Source organism: Microcebus murinus, chromosome 19 (assembly GCF_040939455.1).
Source record: "Microcebus murinus isolate Inina chromosome 19, M.murinus_Inina_mat1.0, whole genome shotgun sequence".
Taxonomy (NCBI): Eukaryota; Metazoa; Chordata; class Mammalia; order Primates; family Cheirogaleidae; genus Microcebus; species Microcebus murinus.
The window spans coordinates 3,026,095-3,050,409 of NC_134122.1; the positions used below are offsets into that span (position 1 = coordinate 3,026,095).

At 51.3% G+C, this 24,315-nt stretch overlaps 1 protein-coding gene across 3 annotated transcripts; it reads right to left on the reverse strand.

The window, feature by feature from the left end:
• On the reverse strand, positions 1–24,225 carry SLX4 (SLX4 structure-specific endonuclease subunit). 3 transcript variants are annotated; one of them, XM_075995025.1, is made up of 15 exons: positions 24,159–24,225; positions 21,394–22,157; positions 19,743–19,967; positions 17,281–17,470; positions 16,194–16,406; positions 14,826–15,028; positions 14,405–14,721; positions 13,465–13,705; positions 12,916–13,007; positions 11,767–11,913; positions 10,255–10,421; positions 6,438–8,680; positions 2,546–2,645; positions 1,516–1,935; positions 1–1,148 (listed from the first exon to the last, which is right to left on the reverse strand). In XM_075995025.1, exons 2-15 carry the CDS (start codon positions 21,749–21,751, stop codon positions 794–796), a joined length of 5,271 nt encoding a protein of 1,756 aa, XP_075851140.1. In that variant the 5' UTR covers positions 21,752–22,157; positions 24,159–24,225; the 3' UTR covers positions 1–793. The 3 variants fall into 3 exon arrangements, with proteins under 3 accessions (XP_075851140.1, XP_075851138.1, XP_075851139.1); XM_075995023.1 differs by having other exon boundaries at positions 2,546–2,648; XM_075995024.1 differs by lacking the exon at positions 24,159–24,225 and adding an exon at positions 23,818–24,143 and having other exon boundaries at positions 2,546–2,648.
• Between the last annotated feature and the right edge of the window lie 90 nt (positions 24,226–24,315).

Below are 24,315 nucleotides of genomic sequence, written 5' to 3' on the forward strand. Positions count from 1 at the left end.
TTTGGTAAAGCCTTTTTGCTTTTATTGCACATCATATAAAACTGACTGCACCACATTTAAAACAGACAGGGACATTCACAGGGAGCGGAGACCCAACTGTCGTCCTCTCCGGCCCTCACCTTCAGCCCACATTGCTCCTGGGGCTGGAGGCGGCGTTCATGCACGAGTGCTAACCAAGAGTACGCTTGTTTTGGGGGCTCCAGAGTTGTGCTGGGCTCTTGTGCATGGCCCAGTGTAGAGACTGCTGGTGACAATGACAAGCGTCTCAGCAGGAGACACAGCTGGGCCAGGAGAACTGCGGCTGGGGCGTGGCAGTACAGAGAGCCTGTGGACACTTGGTCTGCTGGTGCTCGCTGGGACTGGTCTGAATGCTGAGAAGGAAGACGAGCCCATGCCGCCAGGCCACCTGACATCCACCTCGGGACACAGACCCATGGGGCAGTCGCGCCTGGGACTAGTGGATGCAGATGCGGCAGTCAGGTTTTGCCCTGGCCCTACTGGGTTAAAGGGAGACATGCTGTGGGCACCGAGAGAGGGATGGGGCTGGGGGCCCGAAATCCAGCGGCGACACTCTCCCAGCCACTCCAGAGTGGAGCCCAGAAGAGGAGACCCGGGTCAGTGTGTCGTCACTCTCACAGGTGAGGAGCTGACAGGACCCAGAGGCCCAGAAGTGCCTGTGGAGGCCCGACCTGCACCGGTGTCCCAGGTCCTCCCTGCAGGTGGCCCATGGGGGCTGATGCAGGGCACAGACCCCACTGGCTGCCGAGAGCCGGGGGTGGTGGGGATCGCCCTGTCAATTCCGCTGCCCTTTCTTCCTGCCCACGGGATGCCGCCTCTTCCCCTGGAGCTTCTCCTTGCGGGCTGCGGCAGTGGTGAAGGTGATGCAGTGCGCGTCCAGGAAGTCCAGCAGCTTGCCCGTGGCCACGCGGATGCCGTTCTGCTTCAGCTCTGCCTGCAGCTCCCCCAGCTCGAAGGGCTGGTACAGCAGCACCTTCCGGTACAGGGCCGGCTGGGAGCGGATGTAGCGTCTCACTGCCTCCTCCGTGTCTGCTGCCCGGCTGGCCGCCTGCGACGCGCTCACTCCCTCCTCGCCCTCCTCGTCTTCACCTGCACACTCGAAGGCCGCACCAAACTCACAGGAGGAAGAACTGAAAAGAGCCAGACAATGACATTTTGTGAACCCTTTTCTTCCAGCCCCGCCCCCCAAGACCAGGAGCCTCTTCGAAGGAAGGTGTTTTTCTACGGCCCCTGTGGAGCTTGGCGGGGGCACAGATGAGCCCCAGGGCAGCAGGATGGCCTGACAGTTTCCTAAGGCTACTCCAGCAGGTTCCTGCTCTCAGCCAGAAAAGACCAGGCGTGTGGGGCAAGGAACCAGGTCTGCCCAGGGGCAGGGGAATAGCCCTTTAAACCCACCAGGGTTTCCTACAGTTCAAACCCAGAAGGCAATGGGGTTTCTGAACTTTGGCCATCAGGCCTTGCTTGTGCCAACTCTCCGACTTGCTCCTGTCTGGTTACCTTTGGGAGCTGAAGGAGCTGTCACTGCCGTCCACAGAGGTGGCCACAGATTCCTGGGAGGCTGGGAGCTGGGTGTTGCCACCAGGGCCTGGAGGAGCCTCCTTGGCTGGTGACGTGCTCAGGGGTGGGACGCTCCCACTGGGCTGCTGCTTTCGCCGTCGGGGGCCCTTGGTCTTAGCAGGTCCCTTGGACCTTTGCGGCACGGGTCCCACAGTGGCCTCCTGCTGGGCTTGGGCTCCTGTCCTTGAAGGCTTGTGGGTGTCAGGGGTGTGGGTCTGGCTGGGAGGCGCCTCTCGTCGTGGCACCTGTGAGGACGGGATCTCATCATCAGAGTCGGACTCCAGGGTCTGGTGAGTATACTGGAATATCTCCTTCAGTTTCAGAACCATCTGGCGTTTGGGCAGAGGGCGGACTCCAAACCTGAACAGGAGGAAAGGCGAACTTCAGGTCTCAACCACAAGGCTTGTCTCCGTACTATGTGCTATTTCCACGTGCTGGCGGGTAACCACCACACACCTAACGGACGGCTTTGTGGGACTGAAACCCGAGATGCCTGGCTTCTAGGCGCATCAGAGGTTAGTGTCCTACGCACCAACTATGCTTACTCTAGAGAATATTCCAAAAGAGACGTGACTGTCCTGTTCTGAGTGATGGTGGTAGCAGTGACTTCCCGGGTGCCCCAGGTGAAAAGCAGCATTCATGGACGTGATGGTTTTAACGTTCTTTTACAACATCAGGTCTCCCCACTCCACTGCTCTGGCTAGGGCCCTGTTCCCACCAACATGGAACCTGGAGACCCGTTACCTAGAGGGTCCCCTGAAGGAGTCTCATTTGTCAGCTTCCCCAGGGGACGGTGTGTGGAGAGGCCTGGACAGTCACACAGCTCTGTGCAGAGCAGAACCTTCCTCCCAAGACCGCTGCGCCCCCCAGACCTGAAGGGACCATGTGGTGGGTCCCGCCACTCCCAGTCTCGCTGAGCCTGGTTCTGTGCAGGAGGGAAAAGACCACGATGAGCAAGAACAAGACCCACCTGTCCAGTTCTTTCTTCAGCACCGGGGTCTCCATGATGGAATACCTGGGCATGGGAGTTATGGGCACTTTTGGGGGCAAGTTCTTCTTCTGATTAGCACCTTCTGAGTAAAACAAAAGAAGCACAAATTTTAGCACAATAGACAGGGATTTACTACATCTCATCCTGGTAGTATCACCAAGAATACTGCACTTGAAGATAAGCCAACCACCATGCTGCTCCATGAAAGCAAGAAGTGACCACCCCCTTCACTGTGTGGAGTCCTGTCTTCCCGTCAGAAAGCAGCACGCGGCACACGCTGAGGCCCACGCTCGTCTGACTCTGACGCTGGGTGAACAGGGCTCCTGGAGTTATTCAATCCAACAGCCCAGCACAGGACTAAAGCTTCTGTGCATAAACTTAAAATGTCTTAATACACAGTGACAATGTGAGACAATGGACAACACTACCTTTAAGCAGGCGTAGACATCAGTATTTTTTCGTAATTCAACAATAAAAGGACAAATAACCCAATTAAAAAAAACATGAACAGCCGGGCGCGGTGGCTCACGCCTGTAATCCTAGCTCTCTGGGAGGCTGAGGCGGGTGGATTGCTCGAGGTCGGGAGTTCGAAACCAGCCTGAGCAAGAGCGAGACCCCGTCTCTACTATAAATAGAAAGAAACTAATTGGCCAATTAATATATAAAAAAATTAGCCGGGCATGGTGGCGAATGCCTGTAGTCCCAGCTACTTGGGAGGCTGAGGCAGTAGGATCGCTTGAGCCCAGGAGTTTGAGGTTGCTGTGAGCTAGGCTGACGCCATGGCACTCACTCTAGCCTAGGCAACAAAGCGAGACTCTGTCTCAAAAAAAAAAAAAAAAAAAAACATGAACAGACATTTATCCAAAGAAGATATACAAATGGCCAATAAGCACAGGAAAAGATGCTCAACATCATTAGCTACAAGGGAAATGCAAATGAAAACCACAATGCAACATCGCTTCACGCTCGCTAGGATGGCTATAATAAGCAACGCAGAGCAGCAGGTGTCGTGAGGACGGGGAGAGTGGTGCATTCTCACTCGCTGTGCAGGGATGTAAATGGTGTGGCACCGTTGGAGGACAGTCTGGTAGCCCCTCAAAATGTTAAAGAGGACCCAGCAGTTCCACTCCTAAGTATACTCCTAAGAAAAATGAAAACTTACATCCACACGAAAACTTGAACATGAACGTTCATGAGCAGCGTTAATTAATAGCAACCAAAAGTGAAAACACTCAAATGTCTACTGGTGGGTGAATGGATAAACAAAGTGTAGTATATCATACAACTGATATTACTCAGACATAAAAAGGAATAAAATACCGACACATGCTACAACACGTATAAATCTTGAAAATCTCATGCCAAGTCAAAGAGGCCAGGCACAAAAGACATAGAGACAGGACACAGAGTACTGGTTGCCAGGGGCTGGGGAAGGGGAGCAGGGGGACTGTTCATGCGCATAGGATTTATTTCTGAGGTGACCAAAATGTTCTGGAATCAAACAGTGGTGATGGTTGCATAACTAAAAGTTGTTGAACTGAAATTTCATGATGGTTTAGTATATTCACTATAAATTTAGTGAATTCACTAAATTTTTAGTGAATGTACTAAACATGCTATAGTGAATATGCTAAAATGTATTTAAGTGAATATACTAAAATATATTTAGTAAAATATACTAAAAACCACTAAACTATATACATTTTAAAAGGGTGAATTTTATGGTATGTGAATTATATCTCAATAAGGCTGTTACTTTAAAAAGTATTTTACTGTAGTCCCAGCTACTCAGGAGGCAAGGCATGAGGTTGGCTTGAGCCAGAGGTTCAACACCAGCCTGGGCAACACAGCAAGACCCCATCTCAAAAAAAAAAAAAAAAGACAAATGGGGAATGGGGCAAATTAGGAACATACAGACTTTGGTTCTTATTGTTTTTCTGACCATAGAGCCCTTAGAGACTGATGAAAACAGGCTCTATCGTCTGAATCTGTCTTGAAGCCCAGCTCAGATGCAGACCGAGGTACACAGGCCTAAAGCCTGCCGCAGTTCCCCCAGCACCGCCTGGGTGCTAGTGACATGCAAACTCTCCATCATCCTCCTGAAGCTGAAGCTCTGGCATGGGCAGGGCCACGTGTGTTTTGAAGCCCCTGCAGACTGAGGGACCGCCAGAGGCATCATTCCTCTGGGATTTCAGGAGGAAAGGAGCCACCTGGCCACAGGCAGACACCCACCTATACTTTGACCTCCTTGTTCTGGTCACTGCTCAGGCAGCCCAGCTCCTCCTGGGTCCCCCTGGACGTGCCCAGCCAGGGAGAAGCATCGATATGGCCGACACCTGGGGCTTGGACTCTTCCCTAGTGACTGAAGAGAGCTGGGGGTGCTTCTCCCAACCTGCGGTACCAGGAAGGATGGAGATCATAGCCCCACACACCTGCCCTACCTGTTTTTGTTTTTGTTTTTTTTGAGACAGAGTCTCGCTTTGCTTTGTTGCCCAGGCTAGAGTGAGTGCCATGGTGTCAGCCTAGCTCACAGCAACCTCAAACTCCTGGGCTCAAGAGATCCTACTGCCTCAGCCTGCCGAGTAGCTGGGACTACAGGCATGTGCCACCATGCCCGGCTAATTTTTTCTATATATATTAGTTGGCCAATTAATTTCTTTCTATTTATAGTAGAGACGGGGTCTCGGTCTTGCTCAGGCTGGTTTGGAACTCCTGACCTCAAACAATCCGTCCACCTCAGGCTCCCAGAGTGCTAGGATTACAGGCGTGAGCCACCGTGCCCGGCCTTTTTTTTTTTTTTAAACTGAGGTGAAATTCACATAAAGCATTGCAAGGTGAACAATTCAGCAGCTTTAAGTCATTCACAATGTTGGGCAACCACCACCTCTACCTAGCTCCAAAACATTTTCAGCACCCCCAGAAGGACAGCTGTACCCAGTTAATCAGTCACTCCTCATTCCTCCTCCCTCCAGCCCCAGGCAACCGCACTGAAACTGCATTCTGTCTAGGTGGATCTGCCTTTTCTAGACGTTTCATGTCAACAAAATAATACAACACAGGGTCTTCTGTGACGGGCCTTTCTCACTCAGCATGTTTCCAAGGTTCACCCGTGTTGCGGCGTGTGTCACTGCTTCATCCCTTTTTACGGCTTCGTAGTGCTCCATTGCACGGATAGCCCACGGTTTGCCTGTTCCTCATTGGTGGGCATGTGGGTTGCTTCTGCCTTTGCTACTGTGACTAGCTCTGCCACGAACATGTGTCGAGTCTCTGAGCTCGTTTTCAGTTATTTTGGATATATACATAAGAGTGGAATTATGGGGCCCTATGGCCATTCTACGGATAACTGTTTGAGGAATGACACTTGCCCAATCTTAAGGCACGTGGAGATGCTAGCTGGACGGAGCTGTGACGTCCGAAGGTGCTGACTCACTGTTCTGCAGCAGGGTCCAGAGATGCAGATTCCTAACCAGCGCCCACGTGAACACCGGGACCCAGGCACATTTGGGAAATGCTGACCTGCTGACTATGAAGTACATGTGTGATAGGCGACCGATTCTCCCTCTGCTGTGGAGGGGTCTGGGAGGCAACGGGAGGGTCTTGCAGCGGTTAGCAGGCCCTTCAGCAGCACCAGCCCCTTGATTGGCATCACAGATCGCCATGTACCCTTAGTGTAAGACAGCACAAAAGACAAAGCTGTCGTGGTAGCTTGCCCCTGTAGTCCCAGCTACTTAGGAGGCTGAGGTGGGAGGATTGCTTGAGCCAGGAGTTTGAGTCCATCAAGGGCAACACAGTGAGACCTGTCTCTTAAAAAAAAAAAAAAAACCAGAAAGGACAATAGCCCTCCCCATCCCCAGCCCTTCTGGCTACTTACTGGGTGTCTCTGACTCTTCAGGCCTCTGGGCTGGACCAGGGCTCAGTGGCTCGGACACAGGAAGAGCCTCTGGAGACTTCTGCTCTTCCTCATCCCAGTCGTCCCACAGAGCTGAATTCAAAAAGCTCAGCCTGCTGCTGCCTGGGGAGCCGGCCCATGAGGATTTCTCCGGAGGTTTTCTTTGGGCAGCACAGCTTCCTCGGATAGGGGTGGAACCCAGGAGCCCCGGGGAGTGGCCGTCACTGCCGTCCAGGGCCTCCCTCACCCTGCTGTTGGGACTGCTGGTGCTCAGGGGGCCAGTCTGCTCGAGGTTCAAGCGGTCGATTGGAATCGGTGAGAGGGGCTCAACTTGCCAGCAGCAGTCATCAAGAGGAACTGGGGGGTCGCTGTCCAGCAGGGGGCTGCTGTGAGCCTGGTGGGAGGCCACCTCCTGCTCATCCTCACTGTCCTTAACCTCCACCACTTCGCTCACGGTGGCCGTCCTCAGCAGGCTCGGCCCTGGCGAGCGTCTCGGGAACTGCCCGGAGAGACGCACGTGGCCTCCTGAGGTGGGCCGGGCGGCCAGCGGAGAGGAGAGCTTGCAGTGCCCGGGGTGGGCACGGGAGGGGCTTCTGTGGACCTGCCTTCTGCTGTGAGACGTTCCTGGAGTGCTGGGGACGCGGCATGAGGACAGTGTCTGGGGCACGATCACTGACAGCGCCTGTGCCGCCTCCTTCCCTTCCCTATTTCCTAACGAGGCCGCAGGCACGTGCAGAGTCGCCTCGTCCCCTGACGTCCTGGCCCTGAGGCTGGTGATCTGGGTCTGGGATGAACGGTCACGGCTTCTGCTGGCCAGTGGGGTGGCAGGCACCAGCCAAGAGGAGTCCGTGGTGCTGTCCTCGTCGGGGCTGCTCTCTCGGTCACCGAACAGCCAGGGGGTCCCTCTGATGCTCATGGGGCCCCGCTTTGCCGCCTCCTGCTGCGGCTCGGCTTCTCTTCCTGGCGGGCTTTGGGAACGTTCCTGATCAGCATCAACATCAATGACAGAAAACAGCTCAGAGGACTTGGGGCTGATGTCTAGAACTTTCTTTTCTTCTTGGGGATCACTAGAAACTGACTTTATTTTGGTTTGTTCTAGCTCCATCTCTTCATCTGAATCCAACAAAAGGATAATGTCATCTTCTTTGCTCACGTTGGATGCAGAATTCTGAGATCTGGGACTCAAACGGTCAGGTTTCGTTTGGGTTAGGTCAATGGACAGAGATTTTTCTGGGGATATCAGGACCCCCTTATTTTTGCGTTCCAGCATGGAACTACATTCTTTGCCTTTCTGGTGGCCTGGCTCTTTAAATAGCGTAAGGACACTGCTGTCCCTTTTCTGCTTTGATAGCACAGCTGGAGACGGTGACTTGGGGGAGGCCACATGGGAGACACCACTGTGCGATTGGGGTGTTGATGGGGACCACCCGCTTGTGTGATGAAGGTGAAGATGGGACCGGCTGGAACTCCCGCCCCGGGGCGGCTGGGACAGGAAGCAGCACGGGTGAGCCGGGGGCACCTGCTGGGGAGCAGGGATCTCCCTGCCCCTCTCCCTGACGGCGCCACCCTGTTCCTCAGGATCGCTTGTTATCCGGGACAGCTCAGAGAATTCTCCTGGAGTTGACGCAAAGAGCTGCTCGTCATCGTGGGCATCCTCCACGTGCGGAAGGGGACAGCCCCCAGGAGGGCTGTAGGAGCCGGAGTGACCCCCGGCCTCCATGGGTGCATCTTGCTCGTGGGTCTCTGTGCCCCCCTCCCTGTCTGAAGGCTGCCTCTGGAGTGGCCGCACGTTTTCCCAGTTGGTTGGGGCCTCCTCTCTTCCTGGCTCAGAGGACTCCATGTTCTCTGCTTTTTCCAACCGTTCATTGACCTGGACACGTGCTAGGATATGCCCAGAGACTGGACTGTCCTCGTGGTGGTCAGTGTCCTCGTCAACGTCTGGTATTCTTGCCCCCTGGAGCAGCTTTCGCTGAGTAGCTGCAAATTCATAAATTTCTTCCATTTCTGCCTCATTCACCTTTTCTCTGTCGTCTTTGTGGCCCTTGGATTTCAACAAAGTCTCTGCTTCCTCCTCTTCATCTACCCACACTGACCTCAAGAGTTCTTGGAAGTTCTCTGCTCTGCTTTCACAATTCTTTTCTTCCTTCTCCTCCCACTGTGCGCCCTCTGAATCCGTCCTGAGGGGCACTTGCTCGCACAGGAGAGCAAGCTCACTCATGCCAAACCTGCAACGAAACACTGGGTGTCATGGCCACGCTATGAAGGGCTGGCGGGGCATCAGGACTGAGTCTGCGTGAGGAGGAACCACCACGATCAGCCCTGGCCTTTCCCTGCTCCCCTTCCCCACGCTTCTGCCCAGGAACACCCCAGGCCACTTGGTTCTAGAAACCAGAGACTTACGACACTTTCATGCAGACTTCACTAACTACTGTGCATCAGACTGAGCGTGAGATAATAGGAACTGGCAGCGCTGCAAAACTGGAGAGCCCACACTCCTCGAGAGGCCGAGACACAGTGCCAGACCAACACAGCAGACTGAACGTGTCGGCAGCTTGGCCCAGGCTGATGGGCATGCCAGCTGGCCCCTGCACCAAGGCTCCGTGGTCTACTCAGGTCATTTCAAACGCCAGAGGCTGAGCCATTCCTTTCCCAAGAAAGCACCTGATGGATGACGTAGCCTCGTCGGGAGGTATAACAGAACAGCTGTTTCTGCTGAGCTACCTGCCATCTCTCCTGTGGATGCTACTGTGGACAAGCCAGGAGCTGCAAAGTCATGGGATACAGACTAAGCGCTTTCTCCACTTCCATTTTCTGGGTCTCAGGAAAGGACGGCTATGGTGCAGCTCTAGTGGCAGAACAATCCAGGAGCAGCAGTGCTGGGGATGGTGCCAAGGCCAAGAGTTACTCTCTTTTATCACACCCAGGGTGCCAAAAGCCATGGGACTCAGTAGCGTTCTTCCCATCCAGCGCTCGGTGCCCTGCAAATGTCCATTCTGGCCTGACTTTCAAGACTTTTAGGACTTTTCAGACCCTAACAGGTTCTGTTCAGGGTCATTGCTGGTCATGAACTTGGGATTAAAGGGTATAAACAAGGCTGGGCGTGGTGGCTCATGCCTGTAATCCTAGCACCCTGGGAGGCCAAGGCAAGCGGATTGCTCGAGGTCAGGAGTTTGAAACCAGCTTGAGCAAGAGCGAGTCCCCATCTCTAAAAAGAAAGAAATTAATTGGCCAACTAATATATATATATATATATATAAAATCAGCCAGGTGTGGTGGCGCATGCCTGTAGTCCCAGCTACTCGGGAGGCTGAGGCAGTAGGATTGCTTGAGCCCAGGAGTTTGAGGTTGCTGTGAGCTAGGCTGACGCCACAGCACTCTCTCTAGCTTGGGCAACAAAGCGAGACTGCCTCAAAAAAAAAAAAAAGACCAGCATGAGCAAGTGTAAGACCTCATTTCTACAAAAAATAGAAAAAATTATCCAGACATTATGGCATATCTCTGTAGTCCCGGCTACTTGGGAGGCTGAGCCAGAACTGCTTGAGCCCAGGAGTTCAAGGTTGTAGTGAGCTGTGATGACACTACTGCAATCTAGCCAGGGTGACAGAGCAAGATTTTGTCTCAAAAACATAAAAAACATAAGAAATAAAATAAGCTAAAATAAAAGGTATAAACAGGACTTGAAGTTCTGATGGCCTCGTCCCTGACCTTTTTGCATACAACCCTCCCCTGAGCTATCAACTTGACGATCCTCACCAGTCAATTTTGAAGGTTTGGAGTACAGGGAAAGAACAATCCAGACCTGAGGGCCAGGGAGCTCAGCTCAGGGGCCAGGTGGGGAGGAAGGCCAGTGTCCGCAGTGTAGAGATAGTGCAGGAACGCAAGGGCGGCCTCTGTGCTCATGTCACTCAGCAGGACACGCTGGGTCAGAACCCCTTCTTCTACAGCAGAGAAACCTTCATTGTTCACCTGAGGGCGGAATACAATACAGAAAGTTTATGTTTTTTTTTTTTTTGAGACAGAGTCTCGCTTTGTTGTCCAGGCTAGAGTGAGTGCCGTGGCGTCAGCCTAGCTCACAGCAACCTCAAACTCCTGGGCTCGAGCGATCCTTCTGCCTCAGCCTCCCGAGTAGCTGGGACTACAGGCATGAGCCACCATGCCCAGCTAATTTTTTTTTTTTTATGTATATATCAGTTGGCCAATTAATTTCTTTCTATTTATAGTAGAGACGGGGTCTCGCTCTTGCTCAGGCTGGTTTTGAACTCCTGACCTTGAGCAATCCGCCCGCCTCGGCCTCCCAAGAGCTAGGATTACAGGCGTGAGCCACTGCGCCCGGCCTACAATACAGAAAGTTTATGGATCGAACAATCATAACTTGGAGTAAAGAAGACAGTCTCAGTGTCCTCTAAGCCTCTAGCCTTGTAAACAGCCCCCTGCCCCAGGGAAAGCATTAGCTGGTGTTGATGCATTTTTCTGGCCAGTAACTTCACAGGCCAGGCCTAACACTTCTCTGTTGTCAAATTGTATCAGGAATGGAAGTTTAAGAACACAGGCCCAAGTGTGGTGACTCATGCCTGTAATCCTAGCACTCTGGGAGGCCAAGGTGGGAGGCTCCTTGAGCTCAAGAGTTTGAGACCAGCCTGAGCAAGAGCGAAACCCCATCTCTACTAAAAATAGAAAAAGTTAGCTGGGCACCGTGGCGCATGCCTATAGTCCCAGCTACTCGGGAGGCTGAGGCAGGAGGATCATGTGAGCCCAGGAGTTTGAGGTTGCTGAGACCTAGGCTGACTGTCATGGTGGCACTCTAACCTGGGTCACAAAGCAAGACTGTATCAAAAAAAAAAAAAAAAAAGGAAACCAGTTAGTTTTCTCTTGATAGACATATCAAGGGGTCCAGAACTTTCTGACAGAGACTGGCAGCGGTTTGCTGGATTCCTGACATTCAAGTCAAATGCACATCAAAATGTGTCAGAGCTGAAGTCTCTGAAGACATTCATCAGAACTCAACCTTAAAGAGATCAGCCAGGAGACTATAATTATACAAATAGAGGAAAGCAGAAATAAGTCTCAGAAACAAAGGATTTCCATTGAAAAAGAAGGAAAATCTGGTATTTCCCGATCCTGAGGCCCTCCTCTCACGGTCCCTCACAGTCCCCGGACTTCCCTCTGAGCCTTTGTTGCTTCTCCACGAGTCTTCTCCCTATCGTGGCAGCAGTGGGGAGAGTGGGGAGGGGGTGGGGAGATCATGGGGGACAGGAAGTGAGGGAGACGGGGAGGGCCCGGGAGAGGTATGCGATGGCCCCCACGTACTTACATACTGGCTGAGAAGCGGACATCGGGCATAGAGCACAAACTTGTGAGCGTGAAGCACCTCCCCGCTGTCCATCTGGAACTGGACATCACTCAGGTGTGGGTTGTTGACCATGGCGCCAAAGTCAGCAACCAGCAACCCGAGGGAGAGCTGAAACGGACGAGGAAGAGCCATCATTGCCATCTAGGGCGCTTCTCTGAGCTGTGCGACGCGCCCCCAACTGAGGCAGTGCCAGGGTGCCCTGGGACCCTCGCTCTCCTTCCAGGATGGTTCCTGTGCTTGATTCCACCTTTGAGTTACCTTCAGGCACCCGGTGATACAGAACAGGAAAGCACTAACCTCTCTCATCTCTACTGCAGCATATTCCCTGACCTGAAACAGGGCAGCAAGTGGAGAGGGAGGACAGGCAGGAGAAAGCTCCAGGCACCGTGGCGGTCAGGCTAACGGGTCTCACGTGCTCACACACTCAGCACTCACAGCAACCCAGGGAGGAAACGTGCCAGCCTGCTGTGACACATGAGGACCCTGAGTCCAAGCAGCTCGGGGACCTGGCCAAGAGGCGAGCCCCAGGTCTGCTCTCCCTGCCTATGTGCGATGACGTCACTAGCTGGCCCCTGTGCAGTGTTCGGTTGATGCTGATATCTTAACGGCAAGAGTTCCACTCTAAGGAAAACCCAGCCCCCACTCCAGTCCATCCCAATGCAGAATACGGCCCGAGGGCTGGAGGCCAGGCCCATACTTGCTCAGCTGTGCTCTGGAACCAGCCCAGGACCCGCACCTGGAGGCAACCGCACCAAGAGACAGTGGTCCCCCTGGACTCCCAGAACAAAGCAGGCTCTGCGGGTTCGACTAGTGGGGTGATCCACAGAGTTCAAAGACAGAAAGGACAGAAAGGGCAGGGCTCCAGAGGGGAGACAGGCTCCGTGCACACTCTCTGCCTCTGCTCACAGGCTGTCAGTGTGCATCAGCTCTCTGGGAAGCAGAGATGCTCTTTGAGAGACCAGAGCATTCATGGCAAGGCATGGAGGCCATTGGTGAGCCGACCTCGCCCTGTACACAACAAGCCTTACGACAAGCAAGAGCAGCCAGGGCCACAGAGCAAGGGGCAGGGCCTGACAGCTCAACGCGTGGCAGGAGGAGCCTGCTCCTTACCGAAGCGTGGCTCTCTTCCCTCTCTAGGTGCTTCTCCTCGGGTGGCAGGACAAACCCGGTCAGTGGAAGGTCACTGGGCACCAAGTCCAACCCTGGGATAAGGACACACAAGTTAAAGGAATGTCATCTCCCAGTAACATCAACTGTTAAGCAGATGGCATCATCCGCAGGCTGAGCTGGACAGAGAGGTATGGTGGCACTTGTTGCCTTGAGGGCATCTTTTAAAACAAACCCCCCACAAACTGTTTTTATCACCCCCCAAACAGGGAGATAAAAGAATAGTAAAATAGACATTAGCCCAAAGGATCACTTGCTGTGGGCAGACGGCTCTGTCCTTGGTTAAAGTTTAAGGAAAACTGCAACAGGCCTGCCTGCATCACATTCACCTTTGAGAAAAAAATGAAAGCACCCAGGGACTGCACACCCTCCCATTGTCCCGGGATGAGCTGCCATTACAGAGGCACAAGGTCTGGTCCATCCCAGCCTAGGCCCCAAGGAGGGGAGGTCCCAGAGGGCAGGGCTGGCCCCAGCCTCCACCCAGTGTCTCACCTGTGGTCCCTCCCAAGACAGCCAGGTGCCCACTGCCAGGCAACGGGCTGGCGCTCAGCCCCTCCCTTGCCAGGTCCACCAGGTCCTGCAGGGCCTGGTGCTCCCTCTGGCTGGCCGATGGTGATGGGTCTCCAGGGCTGCAGCCCACAGAGGGGGTGCTGTGGAGAGCAGGTGGTCTTCCCACGCCCGGCTCTGACTGCTCAGGGGGCACCAGTGGCACCACGGGCTTCTGCGTGAGGCCCTGAAAGAAGTTGGTAAGCAGACTGACCATGTGGTTGCTACACACCCTGCCGAGGCCACGACATGGTGTGCACAGCTGGCCCTGAGACTGCAGGGCAGGATGAGGGTCGTGGAGCACAGAGGGTCCCCAAGGACACCAGCCATGGCCTGGAGCAGCCCCAGAACGCTTTTCTGTATCACTGCGTGTCAACAGGCTGCTTTGTCATGGCCAAGGACAGCCCTGTGGCATCCAAGTCTGCAGAGAGGTTTATCAGAGGGCCAGAGGCGGTCCCCAGGGGCTGCCACTCTCCTAACATTACCTGAATGAGGAGTATCAACTCCAGGGCCACCTGGAACAAGACTGTCTGGAGCTCGTATTTATAATGCATGTTCCTGGGCCCCCCAGACGTTATCCCAGCCACCCTGGGGCTCTGTGTTTTAAGTAAACTCCAGGTAAACCAGCATGAATGCAAAGATAAATAAAACAATAAATAGGCTCCAGGAACACACTAAGTTGTGCAAAGCAAGGCCCCCTCTCTGCGCTTCCCAGGAAAGGCATCTGGCTGCAGCACATGGAAATAAGCTGCGCCGACGCCCCTTGGATTCCTCCCTTTCCTTGGACTTTCCATCGGCTCAGACGCTAAAACCCAGTGTGGCGATTCCGGAACTGCCCACCTCTCCCCACAGCCCGTCCGCACGTGCCCAGAGGGGAAGGGCTCACCGAGGCAGGCTGCTGGGGCACGAGGGGCGGGACCAAGCTGGCCGTGTAGAAGGACTCCATGGCCCAGGATCCGGTCAGGGCGCTGCCCTCCCACAGAAAGTTCTGCTTCCCCTCAGGTGGTGGCAGACACCAGCTGGCCTTTTCCAACTCTTCCTTTAAAACCCTGCTGGGGGGAAGCCGTGGCGTGCTGGACAATTCTGCTTCCTCGGAAAGCAGCAGGGCCACTCGCTCCTGTATCTGCCTGCCTGTGGTCTCCGAGTCCTGGACCAACAACCTCGGGGGCGAAACCAGGGTTTTCTTCTTGCGACTTTTCTTCTCTAGAGAGAAACAGAAGCAACAGGGTCAGCAGTGGAATCTGTCCACTCGTCCTGGGACCCACCAGTGGTCTCTTCCCAGGGCCACTGCTCCTGGCCACAAGTACCTGCTCCTGGCCGTATCCTCGCGGAGAAAGCACTTTCTAGTTTGAGCGCTGGCACAGCCGGACACTGCTCCATCTCAGATCGGGACAGAGCCATGGCCACCAGCAGATCCTCGCACGGCGCCTCGTCAACTTTCTGTCTCTTCTGTGGCTCCTTCTTGTTGGTGGCTCCTTTCCGTTTCACACCCCCAACGTGACTGCTGGAGCTGAAAGGCAGCCAAAGGGAAACGGCAGTGTGACTGGAGGTGCCCACACTTCTGACGCTGGTCCCACGACTGAAGGGGCTCGGGGCAGCGAGGGGTGCAGGGGCGAGTGGGCGCTCAGACCAGCACCTGTACCCTGACGACCTGAGTTCCAAATGCCCAGGCTTGGCCTTAGGGGGCGGGAGGCTCAAAGACCCCATGAGAGAGTCCAGCTCCTATAGCTTTCTACTCTGACAACCTCCTAGAAGGACCCCACACTCATCATTTTCTTTCACTACTTGGAGATATTTTAAAAGCAGACATATTTTATCTGAGCAGGTTGTTTCAGTGCAGTCCTGCCAAGAGGCAAGCAATGGCTTGGACAACGTTTATTCTAAGGCCTCAAGGCTTTCAGCCCTATGATGCTCATGTGGATATGCTAAATACACTCAGGCTCACCAGCTACGAGACTCCACCTCTGCCTTCTGTGGTCTCGGCCCTAGCCCAGCTCAGCAGCCCACAGCCCCTGTGCAAGGCAGTGGCTAGAACATGCAGAGCCATCGCGCTTGGCTTTCTCTTTGCTTCTGACAGCTGTCAAAGGAAGAAGTTACAAACCTAGAAAAGTCTAGGGCCCAAGCTGCTTTTGCTCCTTACAAAGTTGGGGTCAACTCTGGCATCCTCAGTGGCAGAGGCAGCGTGGAGCAGAGCTGGCCTGACCCTCCGCCACGTGAGTGGCTGTGGTTTGCATGCCAAGGACTTGTGTCCTAGCTGTCCTAGCAAGGCGTCCTATTTTAACACTTAAGCATTAATTCATGCAATTTAAAAAAAAATAGAGTTCTGTGCTTCTGTCTCACCAACTCTTTGAACTGTGCTGAATAATCTTACATTAACCATGTAAGAATTGGGCTACACTGAGGTGGAGACCCTGCCATACAACAAAGACATGGATGCGGTAAAGTGAACGTCAAATCCCTAGAATCCTCGTCACTAGAATCTGCAGACACACCTGAATGGGCCATTCCAGCCTTCAAAGAGAATTGTCCCCTCCTCAATCCCTTCTAGACCGTGCCCCCTCTCAACCTCAGATGAATCAAAGAGGCCTCTACTATCCCAACACTATAAAAAGGTTTTTCTTTTTTTAAACAAAAGTCATTATTTGGTTTGTTTTCTTCCTTTTCTTTTGACTCACCTAGATGCTGGTGGGCTGCCGCCCCCCTCGGGCCGAGCTGTCTGCAGCCGCACGGCCTGCAGCAGGAGTTGGGGGCCGACCTCCATCTTCACTGCACACTGTTTCAAGTGACTGATTCTGCTCTTTAAGGTGAGAAACGGTTTGCCACAAATCGGGCATTCGGGGATCTGAGGCATGGATGGTCTCGGTGCCTTTTCAGCTTCATCCAAGCACCTGGAGGAAAACAGTAAATACAGGAGAACTATGTTCGCCACGATGGGGTTGTAGAAAGTGTGGATCCATGTCAACATGGACGTGCTATGGCCAAAGCATGTTCTCAAAGCCAATCCCCTCCACACAGCCTGTATAGTGCAAGGCTGTCAGCCTCCAGACGCTACATATCTGCTAGCAAAGCTAGCTAGAGAGAGCAAGGATTGGTTAAACAGAGTTACCTTGGGACCCAGAAATTCCACCGCTAAGTACATACCCAAAGAGCCAAAAACACGTGTTCAAATAGACACACAAAACACATGTGCACAGCAGCTCCATTCACTATACCCAAGAGGTGGAAACGATTCCCCGTCTGCCCATGGATAAAAGGACAAACACACCGTGCTCTGTACACACAACGAGATATGACTCAGCCATAAAAAGGATGAAGCACTGATACACACACTACATACGTGAACCTTGCAAACACTGTTAAGTGAAAGAAATTAGACACAAAAGGACAAGTATTACGTGACTCTGCTTGTGTGAAGTGTGCAGTATAGGAAATCCATACAGACAGAAGGTTGGTTAGCGGTGGCCGGGGCAGGGAGGGGACAAATGGGAGCGACTGCTGGTGGGTGTGGGGTTTCTTTTGGGGGTGATGAAAATAACCCAGAATTGATTGTGGTGATGGCTGCACAACTCTGTGAATATACCAAAAGCCATTGAATTATACACTTTAAATGGCTGAAATGTATGGTATGTGAATTATAGCTCAATAAAGTTGCTGCAGAAAAGGGGTAGGTTGACAAGAAAACTGAGGTACTGTCGTCAGGGTGAGGAGTCCCGGGGATTCTGGGGCGTGCAGGGGAAGGGCCCGGGTCCAGGCTGCTCCCACCTGTTCACGTGCTGCTCCCTCCGTGCCACGTTCATGGCTGAGAGGTCCTTTTGACAGATCTGGCAGAAGAACAACCCCTTTTCCTCCAGGCTGTCGTCGTGCGCAGCCGCTCCTCCCCGTGCAAACTCCTGCTGCAGCGCCAAGGCCACAGCAGCATCGCTCTCTGTGGCAGGGAGCCCAGACCCGTGTCCTGCAGAGAAGCACGGAAGAGCCATGAGGATGAACCCCAAAGGCAAGCTCACCCTCAGAACTCTGTGTCACACGTGGGCACCAGGCAGCGCACCACGAGACCGGGGACCGGCTCTGTGCTGCCTGGTGACACGAGCACTAAACGGGGCTCCCAGAACAGCACTTCCCACACTTTAGTGTGCGCTCAGATCACTGGGAAGCTTGTCAAAATGTGGGTGCGGGAGCGGGGGTCCAGGTGCGGGCTGGACACTACATTTCCAACAGCCCCCAGGCTTGGCGACACTGCTTGTCTAGGACCACTCTCTGTGTATGAAAGCCTGAAGAGCTTGCCTTTCGTTTTCCCCATTTCTGCCAAAATTGCCTACCTCAGGCACCGTAGGTTCACCAAGCTCCTAGTCCAACAAACTTAGGTTTTCTCATCGAAGCTTAACCTTTCCCTACTGCTGACCATTTACTGCCCATCATAGAACCAGGGCAGAGTAAAACGCTTTCCGTGATTAAAAGGCAGCGTCTCTTACTCAACATCAGACCCATGGAGGGAGGGACTGATTCTGGTCTTGAGATGGCTTCCAAGGCAGCCCCTCTGATATTGCTGGAGCAGACTCTGGGCACTCACAGAAGGTATGCCCTGAGAACTTCATAAACCCCCAAGTTCGTGAATATTACTACAGCCGACCTTGCCTGCCACTAAAGCCAGAAGAGCAACACACCTTCATTTGGTGCCCTGTTTTGTTTTTTCAGCAAAGAAATGATTTATCTCTTCCTGAGCATTTGTTAGGTGTGATGCGAAGAGACATGAGTCAAATGTAGCACAGGTGCTGGGCTCACGCGCCGCTGGGCAATACCTCTGCACCTCCCATGTGCGCTGCAGACTGATGCTCAGCAGGGTGTCAAACTGCTGCATGTGTGAACCTTTGGGGTGGCCTGAGCATCCGTGCTCTTACAGTAAAATGTGCAAATGCAACACCAAGAGCCTACATATTTATTAGCTGTAGGTCTGTCAATATGATTCTGTTTCTTTTCCTTTCATATATTTTTATCAGAAATGAGGATCCATACTATCTAGGGGATAAATAATAGGATGTCCTGACATTATGTGCCTTTTGGGGTGTTGCAATATGAAATACACAGCACCTGTGAAGCACTGTTGCCAGACTCTATCCTGGAGCCAATCAGACCTCTAATTTACTTACGATGTCCTGACAATCCAAGGGATAGAGGAAGGGGGTAAATGATGCCATGAAGAAATAATCAAATCCAGAAAGTGGGAAATGTTGTAAGACAGTTAGCCTAGAGTCTTCAAAGACTCAGTGTCGGCTGGGTGCAGTGGCTCACAGCTATAATCCTAGCACTTTGAGAGACTGATGTGGGAGGATTGCTTGAGGCCATAAGTTCAAGACCAACCTGAGCAACACGGCAAGACATTGTCCCTATAAAAAATTTAAAAATTAGCCAGGCATGGTGGCATGTTCTGTAGTCCTGACTACTAGGGAGGCTGATGCAGGAGGATCGTTGAGCCCATGAATTAGAGGCTGCAATGAGCTATGATGCCTCTGCACTCCGGCCTGGGCAACAGAGCAACACTCTGCCTCAATAAAAACAAACTAACAAAAATAACACCCAAAAAGTCAGTGTCATGGAAAACAAAAGGAGGAGGGGACTGTTCTAGAATCAAGACTGCTGAGCTATAGCAATATATGATAAATATATTAGCCATACTGAATCTTTGTTCAGAAAAAAAAAAAAATAGAAACCTGCTACAAAAGACATCCTTGAGACAACAGAGGAAATTTGAATATGAACTGGATTCCAGGAAGTATTACGGAATTAGGTGTGATAATAGTGTCGTGGTTATGCTGCAGAATCTAGCAGTGAAGCACAAATCGTCTATAACTTACTTTCAAACCATACAAAAAGAGAAAATATGTACATTTATAGAGATATAAAAAAATATATGGCCAAATGTTAACAATTGTTAAATTTAGGTTGAGGATATAGGGGATTTCATTATAATTTTTTAAAACTTTTCTGTAAAGAAAAAATTTCATAATAAAAACTTAAAATAAAAATAAAATAGAAGAGTTACCTTGTCAATGAAGCTAGTGGGGACATGACCCAAAGGGACCTTTTATTCTCTGGCTATATCCAAGGTGCTAGCAAAGGTAAAACACCAGGCCCGCAGCAGAAACCCACCAGACGCCAGTTTCTCCCTGCCTCCCTTCGTCAGAGTGTAACCCATCTCTGTTTGGAAGACAGACACACACCCATCATACCGTTCCCTGACACTGTCTCCTCTTGAGGGCCCTTTGGGACATTTTCTTCTGATGCCAATTCAAAGGAGCACTCTTCCAAAACATGTTTCAAACGCTCGGGGTCTGCTCTCTTGAACTGCTGCATTCGCTGTAGGACCAGCTCTGCCGTGCGGGGTTTGGAGGGACTTGGTGACGCTGTCGTCAAACAGGAAGGAGGTGGCTGAGAGTTGCTGTTGGAAGTACTCTCTGGCAAGGAGGAAAATATTCACAAGTATCTGTTGTAGCTGGAAAAATAAAAGACTTTTCCACCAAACAGAGGTTAGACCCACGTTTCAAAGGGGTCCTTTATCAACTAGTTTAGGTTTGGCTCACAAATGTGAATAGGACTGATTGCTTGTCGGTAACTTCTTTGTTTATGGCAATGCAGACATAAATATCAATGACAGGAGGGGAATGGGGAGTGACTGCTAATTGAGCTTGGGGTTTATTTTTGGGATGATGGAAATGTTCTAAAGTTAGGAGGTAGTTATAGTTGCACAACTGTGAATATACTAAAAACCACTTAACTGTACACTTTAAAAGGGTAAATTACATGGAACGTGAATCCCAATAAAGCTGTTATTAAAGACACATTAATGACAAAGATTTACGTGTTTCTAGATCAGGATCCACAGATGGCCTTCAATGGAGATCCATGAGACCCCCTGAAGTTGTGTGTCAATTTCACAGGTATGCATATGGGGTTTCTGGGGAATCATGAATAGCTTTCATCAGACCTGCAAAGGGAGCAATAGTGTTGATCAGGCAACACTCTTGAAGCCTTACAACAGTCTCTGCGAGCTAAGACTTCACCACCACTTTACTGAGAAGTGATGCTGGCCACACTAGAAAAAACGTTAATTAATATCAGGAAGTGAAGGTGAGGAGAATTTAGAAACAGAACTCAGGAGCCCAAAGAGCTTGTGGTGTATTATATATGCAAGGCTGGCTTCCAGTTCTGCATGAAGAAGGTATGCTAAGCACATAGCTCAATATACCAGGGGCGGCAGAGCAAGAAAGCTGCTTTAGACAAACAAAACAAAACAAAACAAAAAGAATAAAAGGTCTTTGGAGGAGAAAAAGGAAGGACCTGAAGATTCTCCTGGGACTTAAATCGATACAGCACCCCCCCCCCCCCCCCCCCGGCAGCCTAACCAGATGGGTGGCCTATTCCAATTTACCAACTTCGGAATTAATTTAAGAAAATCAGAGAAGCAGCATTATTTTCATGTTTGTGTAACTTGTGTCAACCACACAACATAAACATTCATAGGAAAATCTGAAAAAGCAGAGGATTCCGAACATAATCATGTGAAAAATTCATACAGGGGTTATAATCTTTATGACTATTGTTTAAAACAAGAGTCAGCAAACTATGGTCATGGGCTGGCTGCCTGTTTTTGTAAATAAAGTTTAATTGGCACACAATCCTCCACTCGTTTATATATCGTCTACTGCTGCTTTTTCACTACAACAGCAGTTGAATAGTTTTGACAGAGACTGTATGGCCCACAAAGCCAAAATATTTACTATCTAGCCTTTTTCACAAAGTTTTTCAACCCCTGGTTTAAAATAGTACAAATCACCTCTGGTTTCCTCTGGAAAGTTCTGGAGGTGGTTTTTGCCTGGTTACCTGTCTGAGTGGTCTGTGCTCTTTCCCAGAGCACAGGCTGATTTGGAGCAGGGGCAAGCACACCTCCCTCCCCATTCACAGTGACAGCCGTTTCACTTGCTTGCAACTTGATTGTCCCTTGCTTTTTAGTCCTAGGGGCCTGGCTGCCAGACCGAGGTTTCTTCTCTGCAGGGCCCTGAAGGTTTTTGCTCTTGGTAGCAGCTTGTTTGGTCCTTTTCAATTTGCCTCTTATCTGAGTGCTGTTTGAGGCTTTTTTTGCCTTCCTTTCTCCTAACACATCCTTGGTTCCATTTTTTTTCACCCTTTGGAAAAAGCTGGAGCAAAGTTCTTTAAAATCCTCATCGGACTCATCCATCATCTGACCAGGTTTAAGGCTTTCAGGGTGCTCTTCAGACGAATGACAGTCAGTCTTGGGGCACGTACACAGGTGAGAACGTGAACCCAAGCGTAAGCCTAGTTGAACCTCATTCACACTCACAACCTCATGGTTCCTCTCTGCTCCTCACTTAGATACTTGGGAGAGTCTGCACCATTGAACAAGAAGTATTGTTTTCCTCTCCATAATGATTTAAATATCTTTGTTCAAGCTGGGCCAGTGATTAAATAACATGTTTAAAGCTTTCTTCTGTTAAAGTTTCACGATTGAGAGAATGTTTAGTTGTCCAACAGATGCCTCTGAAATAGAAAATCTATGAACTTGATGTTCAGATGATTCTCCAAGATCTCCATGGTGATAAAGCACATTGGTTCATTTAATTTCATATCTGTGGAAAACCAAAAGCATCTAAGTGTAAATAGACAGATATTATCATTTCATGTCATTTCTTCCAGGAGGTATGAGGACATGTGGGTAAGGGAGAAGTCTTCAGAGTAACTATACTGTCAAATACTCAGTGCAGCCTGGTTAACGCAGTCTAATCATCCCATAGGACATCACTACATAACAGATGAGAGGGATCTAGAAACCTGTCAAAGCATTTTCTTCCAGAAAATTATGTGCATCACGGGAGAGTGTTGTTTTTACTGAAATTTGGGGAACAAACCCAATGAAGGGCAGTCACCACAGAAACAGGATGATTCCTGAATCTAGAAAAACTATCTCCTAACTGGCCTAAGACCCCCATCTGTTAGAGGCTCTATCAGCAAACACTACAACATGAGAGACAGAAAGAGAGAGAAAATTACATGTCCCTGAACACTTGAAAGAGAAAAAGGCCACTTTTCTCTATCTTCTCAGCCCAAGAAGAGCTCTCTAAACTTGGATGACTGGAATATTGCCCATAAGCAAAGGTTGGGCTTCTGAAAATGATTATTCACTTTAGCACACAGCTAGTGAGCTTTGAAATTCAAAGCGGAATGACCTAATGACACAAAGTTCTTCATTTCAAATATAATAATGCAATCTCTGCTGTCGAAATAATCTGATTAATCATTTTGTTTTTGAAAGCTAGGTAGATACCCCTACCTAGAATCTACCTTGTATGGCTGGCTCATTCTCATCTTCCATGTCACTTCCTTAGAGAAGCTTCCCCTAGTCCTGTAAGTGGACCCTCCCCCCTCCATTAATCTCTATGGTCACCCACTGTTTTCACAATAGCATTTGTCACAGGTTATAATTATATGTAATAGATAATATTTATTGAATGCTTGCTGTGTGCTAGGCACTGTTCTAATTGCTTTTCAAATCTTTAACTCATTTAATCTGTACAACAATCCTTTATGGTAGAATCTACTGCCATCCTCTCTTTACAGCACAAGTTGGAACCAGGCACAAGCAGAATGAGGAACTGGCTCAAGTTCACACAGCTTCTGAAGTGGCAGGGCTGGGATCAAACCCAGGCAGTGTGGTTCCAGAGTATCTGCTCTTATATTTTTATTCATCAACTTATTATCTGTCCCCTACTAAGCTCAACACTTCAGGAGGGCACAGACCCAACTACTTCACTTTGTATTCTCTTCAGCTTATCCGGAGCCTGACTTGTAGTAAGGCAAGTTGGACAAGTATTTGTTGAATTCGTGAACTGCAAAAAGTTTGATGTAATCGGAGTGAAGAGAAAGTGGTAGGAGAGAGGGCTGCAGGGAGAGACTGAGAGTAGTTCCCAAGGGCCTAGAATGTCAGACTAAGCAAACTGAATTTTATGCCGTTGGATGTGGTGAACCGTTAGAACAAATTCCTCCCTCCACAACTATGTTGAGTCTCCACATCTCTGTTGATATGAGTCTTAGAGCAGTTCCATCTCCTACGGGTTCTCAATCAATATGTGCCAAATGACATAACGGATCCACAAGACTGCAAGCTTCCAGAGAGTAGGGGTCTTGTCCCACAACCTCGGCGCCCGGCTCACACACAGCAGGCGCGGAATGAATGAATGGATCGGTGCGGGGTGGGGGGACCCTCCCGCTTCCCCCCGCCTGGCCACCTACGGAAAGGGGGCTGAGGGATCCGCCTGGGAAAGGGCTGCCAGGACTCTGACGGCTCTAAGGCCAGACGGAGAATCCCGATCGCCAGGTCGGCCCCGGGCCGTGACCACCGAGGATATCCGGATCCTCCTCCCGTCCTCCCTCCAGGCGGGCACCGGCCCCTCTCCACCCAAGCGCGGGTCCTGCCTCTCCGCCGCGGCTGCGGGCCTGCCGAAGCCAGGGGGCCAGCGAGGGAGGCAGGCGAGAAACGCTATTCTCCCCAAGGAGAGCGAAAACGGCCCGAGGTGACAGGATCGCCTCCTCTCGGGTGCGGACTCCCGGCCCCAAAGCCCGACTCCTCCTACCTCCGGCGCCGCCGCGGCACCTTCTCAACCGAGAGCCACGCGCCTGCGCATGCGCTGCCCAGAGCCTCCCCCGCGGAGAACTGCGTGTGCGCCGGCGCAGAGCGGCCTGGTGGTGGGAAGAAGCGTCTCGCTTCCCATCTTCCTCCGCGGCTCCGGG